Source organism: Canis lupus, chromosome 21 (assembly GCF_011100685.1).
Source record: "Canis lupus familiaris isolate Mischka breed German Shepherd chromosome 21, alternate assembly UU_Cfam_GSD_1.0, whole genome shotgun sequence".
Lineage (NCBI taxonomy): Eukaryota > Metazoa > Chordata > Mammalia > Carnivora > Canidae > Canis > Canis lupus.
Genome location: NC_049242.1, coordinates 24,938,749 through 24,951,267, shown reverse-complemented (window position 1 = coordinate 24,951,267; position 12,519 = coordinate 24,938,749). Strand labels below are relative to the sequence as shown.

The 12,519-nt window shown below is 49.8% G+C and overlaps 1 protein-coding gene across 9 annotated transcripts in view; it reads right to left on the bottom strand.

Annotated features, from left to right (window-relative positions):
- Window positions 1–2,438: 2,438 nt before the first annotated feature.
- FAM168A (family with sequence similarity 168 member A) overlaps window positions 2,439–12,519 on the bottom strand; it is a 186,831-nt gene continuing 176,750 nt past the window's right edge. For all 9 annotated transcript variants that reach the window (XM_038568709.1, XM_038568708.1, XM_038568707.1 and 6 more), the window contains 4 exons: window positions 11,825–11,967; window positions 10,159–10,333; window positions 8,783–8,913; window positions 2,439–8,072 (listed from right to left, as the gene is read on the bottom strand). In XM_038568709.1, coding sequence (XP_038424637.1) covers window positions 8,801–8,913; window positions 10,159–10,333; window positions 11,825–11,967 — 431 coding nt within the window. In that variant the 3' untranslated portion in view covers window positions 2,439–8,072; window positions 8,783–8,800. The remainder of the gene's footprint in view (window positions 8,073–8,782; window positions 8,914–10,158; window positions 10,334–11,824; window positions 11,968–12,519) is intronic.

Sequence of the window (12,519 nt, the reverse complement as noted above, 5' to 3'; positions counted from 1 at the left end):
TGTTGGGCTAGCACTACTGGAAGCCCAGCTCACTCTGGCCTCTGCTGCTCCTCTTGTAGCCAGAAGTGGCCTAAGGTGCTGCTGTCCCCTGAGGCCATAGCTGCTGCCACGCCCACTCCCAGACTCCTGCCCAACCTGGCCAGGGCTCTCCAAGGCTGAGGCGTGGTAGGATGCCAGTGGGGGAGATCACCATCTTGTCCGTGGGTAGAGGCTTCCTCCTGTGAGGAAGCCATGGGCAGGGGCCTGGCCCAGCAGCAGCACAAAAAACTCCTGCCCAGAGAAGTTGGGCAGATGTGCCTTGAGATTTGCTCTCTCCCTGCCTCTTGCTTCTCCAGGGCACAGTCTTCTCTCTCACAGGCTTCTGAAGTGTGCAGGAAAGGAGGCAGGCTGCACATCAGGAGGAATTTTCTAGAGCACCAAAGGTTGCCAAAGTCTAGAACTGTCTGTTGCAGGAAACTAGTAGGTATCATCAGCACTCTTAAATGTTCCCTTGGGCTGCCAGGGTTGTCTTATTTGGTGTCCCTATTTGCCGACCGTTAGCTCCATCTCCGGGTTTGGTTTCTTAAATTTGGCTGTCCCCTCAGCCAACCAACCCCACTTCACCCAGGACTTGGATGACACACCAAGATGATGAGACAGCAAGAGCCAATGCCCTGGGGTAGATGAGGTGGGAGGTGGTCCCTCCTATCGCTGGCCTCCTTTCCCAGGGGAAGGCTAGATTGTGGACTCCAAATGCCATCTTGCTGTGGAGACTGAGGCTTCCCAGACCAGGTAAGAGAATCTTCACCTTGGTGCTGGGCCCTGGGTAATAAGCACAGCTCCCCTCCAGCACTGCCCCTCACCCCTTATTGTCTGCTGGAAGGTAAAACTAGGACTTTGGCTTAGATTTCTTCACCTGTCCCTTGGGCCTAGCTCCCAAAAGGATGGGATGAGTTGCCGAGGGATCAGGTAGGGGTATATCCAATGCTCTTGGCCTTTTCTGGCTTGTCCTCTCCTAGGCTTCCCCTCTGAATCTTGGCTGCCCTGGAAGCTGGAAGACAGGCTGCAGCACGGGGCTGAGGGGAGTTCAGAGTTTGACTTCTCCTTACTCCACCCCTCACCCCAAGGACCGGAATAGTGAGGACGGGAGCCCAGATCTCTACCTCCCTGCCTGCTCCTGGCCCTGTGACCTGGAGCAAGTGCTGTGACACTTTCTCCAGAGGTGCCCTCTGCTCCCCACATCTGACAGAATTTTCCACTACAAGGGAGGGAGAATGAGCTTCCTGTCGGGTGACAGCAGGGGGTACTGGGGGGCATTCTGCAAAGGCACAGGGCACAGGGTGGCAGAAAGGGTGGGAGAGTTAGGAGTCCTGAATTGTAATTACAGCTCTAGTGCAGGCTAGGTCAACTGGCCTTGTGGGGCCTCCGTTTTCTCTCCAGTCAAGGAGTTTGAATACTTATAGGCTGGAAGAGCGTGGATTGTTGGGGCCAGGGAGGGAATGGTGGCCACAATGACCAGGGGAAGAAGCTTGGGTCTGGACTAGGGCAGCTGCTTTGCCCAGAGGGGAGAGGAGGACAAGATTCAGGATGGAAAACTGACAGCATAAACTATTAGGATGGAGACCACCTGACCTCCCTTGACTGCTGTTCTGTGACTACAAACCTGTAAGCTTTCCCTTGGTTTCCCACCTGACAAATTCACCCTTTAATATAGACACCACTTCCTCCAGGGTGGGCAGAATGTGGGATCTGGTGCCTGGGCTGTGGAGCCAGACCAAGTGTGAGCTCCAACTCTGAACCTCACCAGCTCTGTGACCTTGGCCAAGGTACTTCGTCTCCTTGGCTGCCCACCTCTTGACAGGCTCACCTCCCACTGGGCTGTGGGGATTCTGAGAGTTACCAAACATAAAGCACAGTGCTGGACATATGGTAGGCCCTCGGGAGATGGCAGCCCTCCTCATTCGTGGCCTCCCTGGGTCACCCACCTTTAGTCCAGGTGCTGACTGATGGCTACTTCCCCGGGAAGACCTGCTATCTGCAGGGAGATGCATCATAGGCGTTACCTGACTGGTGAAAACAAGTTTAGAATCAGCTTGGGAAGAACCCAGGGGATTCACTGGCTTAAGTGGTGGCCTGTGTCTCCCTGCCCCAAGAACCACCAGTCTGGTCATCCTGGACTTTTTTTTTTTTTGGAAACTTTTTTTTTTTTTTAATAGTTATTGAATGTTCTACAGCTTACAGTAAATATCATAGTTACAAATTCTTGGCTTCAATCTTTCAGAGTGATCACTATCTGATCTTCAAAACAAAACAAAACAAAACAAAAACCCAAAAGAATCCAGAACAACAAAACAAAACCAGATTTACACTTCATACACACAAGGCGAGGCCATGGGGCTTTCCAATCTTTACACTCCAGGCTGTGCTTTAAAAACATTTTATAAGTTCTTTGATCAAACTACTTGGAAGACACCGGTCAAAGGTTTATTATTATTTTAAATGTTTTTCTTTTTAAAATGTGAGTTCCAATAAAATTTAAAAATTAGATTCCAACCTGTAGATTAAAATGAATTAAAAAATACAAAATCATATACAATGCTCTTACAGGGATGTTACATGCCACGAGAACAGGTTTCTCTGTCATGTGATATGAAATAGGGATGCAATGCCTTTTAGTCAGGAGATGCGGACAGACCGTTGGGCCTTTAAAGGTCATTACAGACAACTTCCAAGTTGCTAGACACCTTGCCTTTACCTCCCCTTGGGGAAGGAGGAGCTTGATCCTCCCCCTCCCCCTGAGCCCCATGATCTGGCTAACCCGAGAAGGTGGTCTGTGGGCATTCCCACTCTGTCCCTGACTCACAGGCATGAGGAGGAAGGCTAGAGCCTCAAGATGCTGGTCTTGCTGGGGTCAGGCCCAAAGAAGATTTCACTCATTTAACTCCTATGGGCTGGTACTTATCTGCAAAGCTGTAATACCTGTTCTCTTCAGGAAGAGGAGTACCCACTTTACCAGGAACTGGGATCGGTACAGGGTCTCACCACCACAGTACGAATGCCCAGGGACTATGGATGCAGCCACAGGGAACAAAAGCTCTAGTTTCCCTTTCTGGCTTTGTGACAGCCAGTCCCAACTCCTGTGTTCCTCACTTGGCCACTGAGCTGACTCCACAGCATGCAAGATAGAAAATAACCATCGGAGAAACTGAAGGAATAGGGCCCAAGTCTGGTTCAGGCAAGGATGGCTATGGAATGTTGAAGCTGGCCTGTCAGGCAGGAATTCTGAAGCCTGGGCCCTGGAACCATGTAATATGTAACTTCAGAAACAAGTTTCTAGGAGAGGGGAACACGGGTAAAGGACAAACCCTGCAGTCACCCTGGCATGCCGTGGAGCCTGATCTCCGAGGCTTAGGTATGGGGTTCGATGGGCAGCCTGGCTGGGTTTCCTCTGCTGTGATCCTGCTGTTGGGCTGGGCCTGGATTCCCATGGGGCTGTGCACCGGCCTGGAGCCACCTCCTACCTGCCACTGCCCCGCCTGACCTGCCCCTCTCTGGACTCTGAAGCTTGGCAAGCAGCCAGAGGGGCATACCCCAGTAATGTGGCAGATTACAGGATGGAAAAGCAGAGCTTCCACGGTCTTCACTCAACTGCAACTGAGAGATGCCACGGTGCCATCTAAATGATTAAGCCAGCCAGACTGCTTAAAGACCAGGCTTTCCTTCTCTGGCCATGGAGCAGAACCAAGGAATCTGATGTGCAGGGCTCCAGGCTGGGGGACCAAGGGGCCTGCCCTTTTATACTCCATGTGATTCATTTCTTGAATGCCACTCAGAACAAAGCAAGTCCCTCCAAAGGAGCAGCCCCTAGCTCTCTGGGGGTAGGTAAACCTCAAATTTGGAACAATTTGGGTGGCCAGGGATAAGAGCTGGCTCTGGTTCTCCCCCATGGGAAAAGGAAGCCCAGGAATTGAAGTCAGATGTGCTTTTGGCCATTCAGGGCTATACCAGGTCCTCTGGGAGTGCCAGCTCACTGGGTCTGGACAGTGGGCAGGCTCTCCAGGCTCAGAAAACATGGCTGTACAGGCTTCCCAGGGACATGGGTCTTTGAATGGATAGATACCTGGGGCTGCCTTTGAATGTGTCTTCACTCCTGAGCATCATGACCCCAAAGCTTTTTGTTCAAGTTAGGCCTTTTGTTGCCAAGTCTCATCCTCCTGGTATTCCCAAGGTCCTTAGGGCACCTCCTAAAAATCTCCACAGGAGGACTGAGTTCCCCAGGTGTCTTGGGAGTCTTCCTCTGTTTGGGGCAGATAGTTCACCCCTTCTTCATGCCTGCCACTGAGACCCAGCAGGTGAGCAGGTGCCAGCTCAAAGAGCAGACGATTTGAAGAGTTGAAATCTTGGCTCTTTTAATTTTTATCAAGTCTTTTAAGCCCCCCACTAGTCCCAGTGTGGGGCTTGGACCCACAACCCCAAGATCAAGAGCCACAGGCTCTACCGACTGATCCAGCAAGGTGCCCCAAGTCTCCTAAGTCTTTTTAGACTTCATTTTTTCCATCAATAATATGAGGATTTAGCAATCTATGTCAAAGTACTTTGTACATTAAAAAAGCTGGATAGGTGTATGTGGCCTTGTTCAAGATTTACGTAAGGGGATATATACTTTAGGGTCATTGCCAAGAGAGAAGCGCTGCAGCAACTATCCTGTCTCAGAAAAAAATTAAATTTTTCCAAAAGGTGGCAAAAAGATTATGTTCTGACCACTTGGGGGCACTACAGCCCCAGGCTAATGAGGAGGGAAGAAATTGGGGAAGCCAAGAGGGCTGGTTATTGACTAGAACCACCTATACCCCTAAACCTGGCCACCAGACCTGTAGTACTGCAGGAAGGCAGTGGAGTGGAGAGGCATTTGCATGCTGGTGCCAGTGCTGTAGCTCACTCTCCCGTGGGCACACCCCTTGTCCTCTCTGGCATGCTGGCCTTCCCACAGTGGCAAGTTGACCTTCTGTCCAGCTTTTACCACTGGGCCCACCCAGCATCTTTGGATGCCACCCAAAAGATGCCTATGATCCTACCAGGAATGTTCATCCTACCAGAGGCACACTACTGCCCCTGCTCTCCTGGTCTTGTTCCCTTTGCAATGACTCCCCAAGCTTGGCTAGGCTTGTGGATCTCCATCAAAGCAAGGGGGGAGGCCAGCAGAACTGGGGCTCTGCCACACATACTGAAAAAGGCATGTTGGACTTGGGCTCTTCCAGACCACAGCCTTTCTGTACCTGGTTTTTGCCTTGGGGCCTGTCTTTGATCTGGATTACATACCAGGGCAAAGAGGGGGTGCAGAGCATAGATGCTTCAGTTCACAGGCCTGTGTGTGGAGTTAGACAAGGGAAAGCAGACAAGCAGGATTCAGGTGGCTCTACCACTTGTGAGCTTTGACTTGCTCACTTTGCTTTCCCAAGTCTCTGTTTCCCCATGGATCAAATGGGAGGAATAATCTATTTCACAGGGTTAAGCCAGACGATGGATGGGAGATTGCTTCATGAACTGTGAGGTACTAGATGTTAGTTTTTACTTACTGGTATACAAAGAGCAAAAGTAACAAGGTCATTCCTAGGGCTCCTCCTTTTTCCTCCTCTCTGGTTTTACCCAGATCACCTAAAGGCAGCAGGGTTGAGGGAAGCCTATTAGGATACTAGCATTCTCCTCACATTGGCAAGTTCCCTTTCCTTCTAAAACCAGTTTCCTCATTTGTTTGATGGGTGTAAGAACTCTGACCCCATCTCTCTCTCAGAACCAGGAAATGAAAGGCTGGAAGCGCTCTGAAATCTATGGGGCGCTTGACAAATACAAAGGATTCCTATTATCATTAGTATTATTTTGGCATTTTCCAAACACATATGACATAATCTAGAACAACCTTCACCCACCCATACAAAACCAGAGAGTAGGAGGAGGTATTTGCAAAAAATGGATTAACACTGGAAAATTGTTTTAAAATGAAATCCCATCAGCACCCTAGAACAGACCTCTTAGAATAGCTAGTTTTCTCCTTCTGATCCTGCAGTTCCCTGGAAGGCCAAGAAGGTGGGTCCCCCAACTCCTGGCTCTCCGTTGGATGCTGATGGGTTTTGCCCTCCTGGGAAGGGCCAGATAGCCTCTGAGGTCCTTCTGGCTCAAGTTTCCTGATTTTTTCCTCCTTTAAGGGAGACATGGGAGGTAGGGGTAGGGGTATGTCCAAGTATGTGTGAATTTAAAATGAAAAGGGTTATTTAAAAGTCCCAAACGTTATCAATGATCCCATTTTGTACAGTAAAATGTTCCTGCACCCCCCCACCCCCCACCCCCAGAGGGGCTGCTGGCCCAGCCAGAAGCTGGGTAGGGGACAGTGCTGGGACAGTGGGCTCCTGGCTGAGACTAGCCACACTTCCTGCTCAGGGGTCCCTCTTCTCCCATGACAGCCCATGTCTCCTGAGCCTCATCCTTGTCCTCTTCTCTTCTCAGGATGAGGGGCTACTGTCCTAAAAGCATAGATTTTCTTTTTTCAGCCAGTCCACTTGCTCCTCCTAGGGCTGGAGTCCAGTATAGAATGAAAGTTCCAGATGTCTTCACAGAATTTCCAAATGCTATTTCCTCATTTGCAATTTCTGTTCCTGCCATCTGCCCCCATGTGACCTCTGCCCAATCAACCCCCACTTTGGAATCCATGGAGGAAAAGAGCAGAAACCAAGGCCCAGAGACTGTTCCAGAATTCACCAGGTATGGGTGCTGATGACTTCATTTTTACAAAACCAAGCTACTCCATCCCTAGGTAGATTTTTGTGGATAACATGCCCCTAGGTAGGAAGGCTGCATTTAATGCTAATTTACTGCTAGATTTAGGGAAGTCCTTTTGTCTTCTCTGGGCCTCAGCTTCCTCATCAAACAGGGGAATGGATGAGATGATTGCTAAGGTCCCTTCAGTTCCATGAGTCTATGAAATGTTTATTGCTATTGCTTTTCCTTCACTATCCTGACCTTCAGAGCTGCCAGCACCCACCTGGAATGTGGTTCCTTCACTTTGGCCGTGAATGGCACAAGGTAACCAAGAGCCCCAGGGACAGACTGGTGAGCCCTGGTACCTGGAAGGGCAGAGGGAAGGGAGAAAAATGCTATAGGGTCCCACTCTAATTAGGAGGAAGCATCTTATCAGAGTGGGTCCATGTGGGCTCAGGGGCCAAGGTGTGGATTACGTAGGGCACCTGGCCTTCCAAGGCTTTGGGAGGCTGGGATACCATCACCCTGAAGTTGCTTGGCAGGTCTGAGGTCAAAATTACCTTTTGAGGAAGTGCCAGGTCAGTTAACAACACTGTGCAAATCAGAGGGTCCAGGCCCAGACAATTTGGCCAGAGACCTTACAAACCAAAGCCAGCAGGCAAGCACCTCTCTCCCCTCTTCCTTCCCACAGTGCCCTCCCTCCCCCCACCCTCCCTCAAGTTCTCCCAAAGAAAGAATCTGATTTTCCCAGGTTCTCACTTGGGGTATTAAGCTGCTATGAACACTCCTACCTAATCAGGTGGTTCTGTTCTTGGTCTGTTGCGATGGTTCTCAGAAGACATTTCCTTTGTGTCAGGACATGGTAATGTCCTAAACTCATCTTGCTTAGGAAAAATAAATGATCCCCCCAGAGATGTAACTTGTTCAACAGCTCTGAGTTTCTACCCTGGACCCGAAGGCCACATGTGTTATGCTCTTCAAAGGAAAACACACCTTCAGCTGAACCATTGCAATAAACCCCACTCTCTGCCTGCCGCTAGACTGGGGTCCCCAGGGACCAGACACTTGGGGAAGGAGAGAAGAGCAGAGAGGATATGCCTGGTCAGGAGGAGGGGACAGAGCTTGAAGGGTAGCGGCAAAGGGGACAGTGGGGAGAGGCAGGAGATTAGAAAAAGCAGCTTTTACAAAAACCAAAAATAAAAACCAAAACCGTTAAAGATGCATAAAGTGACCCTTGCACTTCCGTTGTCTCTTCTTGCAAATAGAGGTGGTGCTGCTAGGGAACTGCTCCAGCACCTGTGTAAGACTTGAGTAGTTGCATACAATGTGTGACTCCAGATCTGAGGAAGGAAGGGGAAAGCCATTAGTGACAGAGGTATTCCTGAGGCTATTTCAGGAAGCCACTGGGTCCCCTCCCCTCATTGTGGGAGCCCTACATGGAGCCCTCTGTTTTCCTAGTGCCAAGAGCTCCCATCCAGTGCCAAGAGCTCTTAGAAGAGGTAGAGAGCAGAGGAGATCAGTAGGGCAGAGAATTTAAAAGTGACATCCCAGGAGCCCTGTGGTTAAGTGGCACCGCGCATGAGCTGTGGAGGGCAGTAAGGAAGCTGGTGGGGGAGGGCAGTGCATCATCATATCCATCCAGTCCATCATAGCCAACATCTGATTAAGGTAAGATTTCATTTGAAAAATGAGGACCAGAGTTAAAGTCTGAAGACTGTAGTAAAGAGCACAGAATTTGGTACTAGAGGACTGGAGTTAAAGTTCCACCTTAGTTTTTACTGGCTAAGTGATGCAGAACTATGTATTTATCTGTAAGCTAATAATCCTCTTTTCACAGAGCTACCATAAGGATTATGAGATAACATGTCAAGTATCTAGAATATAGGTAAAGTCGTAGCAATCGTTAAGAGTGAGATTACTGAATGTGGAGCAGGAAGCAACTTGTCACTGGCCTCTGTGGACACCTGTGCAGACCAAACAAGGGGCTTTGCTAGGGGCAGTTCTGGTACTGGGTCATCCTCCTACCTCTCCCAGCCCGGGCCCCACTCACTTGGACAGGCTGCAGGCTTTACCAGTGCGGGGGCACATAGCTGTACGCAGGGGTCCCTTGGGCCCTGTATGTTGGCATGGAGACAGGGTGTGCCCCAATCGCAGTGTGCTGGGGTGCAGTCAGCAGGGTACCTGAGCATCCAGAGAGAACAGTCAACCCAATGAGGCCATTCCAGGGCACTGGGATGAAGAGGATGAAGCCATGGTCTTTCACACAGCTGCTCCCCAATCTGGACCCCCCACCTCCCCACCTGCTCAGAAACTGCTGCCCGCCCCTCCCACCTTGCCAGGCTTCATCTCTTTAGGGCAAGTTTTGCTGATGCTCCAGGACAGTCACTCATCTTCAGTGGCCTCCTTTTACTCTTTGTATGCTCCTATTCTACTGAGTGGAAATTGTTGGTTTATATGGCTGTATTTACCACTAGCCCTGCTGTTCCTAAAGGCAGGGCTCTGGTCTGATCTATCTATCAGTAACTGATCCCCAGGACCAGAACAACAAGGCTGGCACCAAGCAGATAACTTGCTGACCTGATCTGGGGAATGAGGCCTCAATAACCCCTTACATTAGGGGAAGAATAAAATCCCAACTCTCACCTCTCACCCACTAGACCACTTGTACTCTAATCCTTCAAGTGAGTCTTTAAAAGTTGGGTCACTAAAGGTTATTCATAGCCGTCTTGTCATCTTATGCTTTTCTTCTGAATGTCAGCACATCAGAGATTTCCCTAAACCTGCTATTCCTGTGGCATCTTCACCCTCATCCTCAAGGTTCCAGATGAACAGGGCTCTGGTGTGATTTCTGGAAGAGCCAGAAATGGAGAAGGGGTCCTCCAGGCCTTACAATTAATTATTGGATAGGGTCTTAAGCTCCTGCCTGCTAAATAACATTGCCCTGTGCCCTCCTTTCTGGAACCAGAGTCCTAGTACCATCATCCTTCTAAATTACAGCCTTCCCACTGACCTACCTGCTTCCAGCCTCTTCCATCTAACCATGCCAGCTCCCCATTACCTAAAAGTATTTGCACCTTTCCACTTTAGCTTTGCTGACTGCTCTAGCTGCCCTTCCAATTCTATGCCCCTATTTTCCAAGGGCCTGGGACCATTTCCATTCTGTGAACATGTCATGCTCTTCTTCTTTCCACCTGGACTGCTCTTCTCTTTCCCATCCCTCTGGTTAGCTTCTGTTCCCCCTTTAAGACTAAGCTCAATATGTCCTTCTTAGTGAAATCTTCCTCATCCCTGTGGACAGGGTTTCTAGAACCCCCCCAGCAGAGAATTTCTCATGCTATGCTACACTCGATTCCATGACTGTGTTCTCCAGTCTGTCACGAGTTTCAGGGGAAGGGGGACAGACACTGATATAGACACTGCCCTCACCTGCTGACATTGCCATGGTGGTGCCAGCCACCATACCCATGGCCACACCATTGGTCCTGGGGGCAGCAACAGGCGCCGGGTAGATGGCAGAGGGAATGCTGTTGGGCTGGACAACCGTGGTGTGGTGGATGACGTGGGGCTGGGCAGCGTACACTGGCTGTGTATAGTAGGCTCCCTGGGGGAAAAAAGGCTGAGGTCACACAGGCTTTTGGAGAAGTGGGATAGGAAATGGAGAGAGGAGAAAGGAGGGGAGCCTGTTCTTCCCAGACCTTATGGGATGGGCTCAGAGAAGCATGGGCCCAGGAACTCAAGGTTTGGGTTCCAGCTGTCTTACTACATGACTGCGGACAATTCAGTTTCAGCCTCACCTTCTCTATGAAAAATAAGGCTCCAAACCTATCCTGCCTTGCTCCTAAGGCTGCTATGGTGATCTAATGGGGTAAAAGCCCCAACTTTAACATTTTAAAACGTTTGTGTCTTATTGCAGTGTTTCTGTCAGCTGCCTAAAAAGTAAAGGCAGGGATGGATGGGGCTGGTGAATCCAGACCACTGTGTGCATGTACATGAAGCATGACTAGTGGGACAATCACATTGGTGTGAGTACTGCCATCTCACCTATTGGGAACTGTCACAAATGCAGAGCACCTCCTCAGATGTCTCTTACTATTTCTCTTTAGGCAAAGAAGTGAGGCTGGAGACAGTGGTCTGAGATGACTTCCCGCTTCACATGGCGGTGCCAGCAGGAAGCAGCCTGGCCTGTGGGCCTGCTGACCTCTGTGGGCAGTAGACACAGGCCCCTGGATCATCTTAATCCAGAGCTTCTCAAATGTCTCTACTAACTAATGACAGGAGCTTCAGAATATGAGTTTATAATCTCAGAGGTCTGAGAACATAGTGCAAAGCAGCTTACCACAAACAAGAAAAATCCATCTCAAGCCTACTGTTGTATCTTTAAAAAGTTTCACATTCTACTCTAGAACGTAGCTGTTTTTTTTTTTTTAATCAAAGTGTTCTCCTCACTACTTAAATAAACCTCACATAGAATTGTCATTCCCCAAAAATGTGCCATGGGCATGCTGGGGCCTCATATAGTCCCCGTGATAGCCATCCCCTCAGAGTACACACATTCTCTAGCTGAAGGAGCCCAGATGGGGACACGAAGGCACTGAGAGAGAGATTAACTTATTCAAGATCACACAGTGAACTAGTAAAAGTTTGAGCACTTACCTCCTCCCTGTTTGGCTCACGGACTTTATCAAGGAAGGGTAGATGTGGGGGTTAGGGAGAGAAACAAGACACATTAGGTCTCATCCTGACTCAACCAGTATCTCTCTGTGTGACCTTGGACAAGTCATTCTCCTCTCTGGGTCTAAGCTTCCCCACTTGCATGAAAAGGAATCGAGCATCTTAGGTGATCTCCAGGGGCCCTTGCTCCTCTGACATTCTAGGGTTAATCTAAATGACTTCATGTGTCACCCCTCCAGGAGCTGAGGTGGGGTGAAGGAGTATATAGACTACAGGGTTATTGTTTCCATGATACAACAGTGACAACTGGCCAGAGCCATGAACTTGCCTTCCCTCTCTTACTCACCCACCCCCACCCCACCTAGGCTGGTGGCTCCTTTACCTGAAGGAGAGGTTGGCCCAGGCTTCCACATGCACCTACCTGGGCATACAGATTCTGCTGGGGGTAGGCACTTCTGATTGGATACATGGCCGTCTGATAGGGGTTGGGTGATGGGGAGTAGGGGGGCGGAGCAGTATTACTCTGGGTCGGTGGGACCTTGTATGGTGTCCCCGCAGTATATCCTGTACCAAGGCAATAAGAAAGACTTCCAATTAGTTGACAGAACAGCATTGCTGGAAGGCAGCAGGTCCTAGTCATGACTACCCGGACAAGGATGGGCTGATTTCAGGCAGGAAACACAGATGAGGACAGACAGAGAACAGGGCTCCCCTTAGAGAGTCCTAGGCCCAGAGGCAGCTCCCTCAGTCCTGATGCACAGGGCTGCATGAGTGATTCTGGCATCTTTTATTTCTTTGGTTCTCAGGGGCATGGTCTATAAAATAAGAGGCTGGAACCAGTTGATCTCTTAAGGGACCCCTGCAGCTCAGAGAGTCTGGGACTCTGTACCGGGAGACAGGCACGTGTGCACAGACGGCCCAGAGACCCTCTGCCCACTTGCTCTTTATGGTACTGTTTTCCTGCTTTTCTGTCTCCTCCCTCACCAGCCCAGGAGATCTTCTGCTGCTGGTTCTCTTTTGTTTCCCCCCTTATTCTTTTTCTCCTTGTATCTCTCTCTTTTTGGACTTCTCTCTACCATGTTCTCCTTCCTCCCTGACATGTTTTTAAGGTGGAAA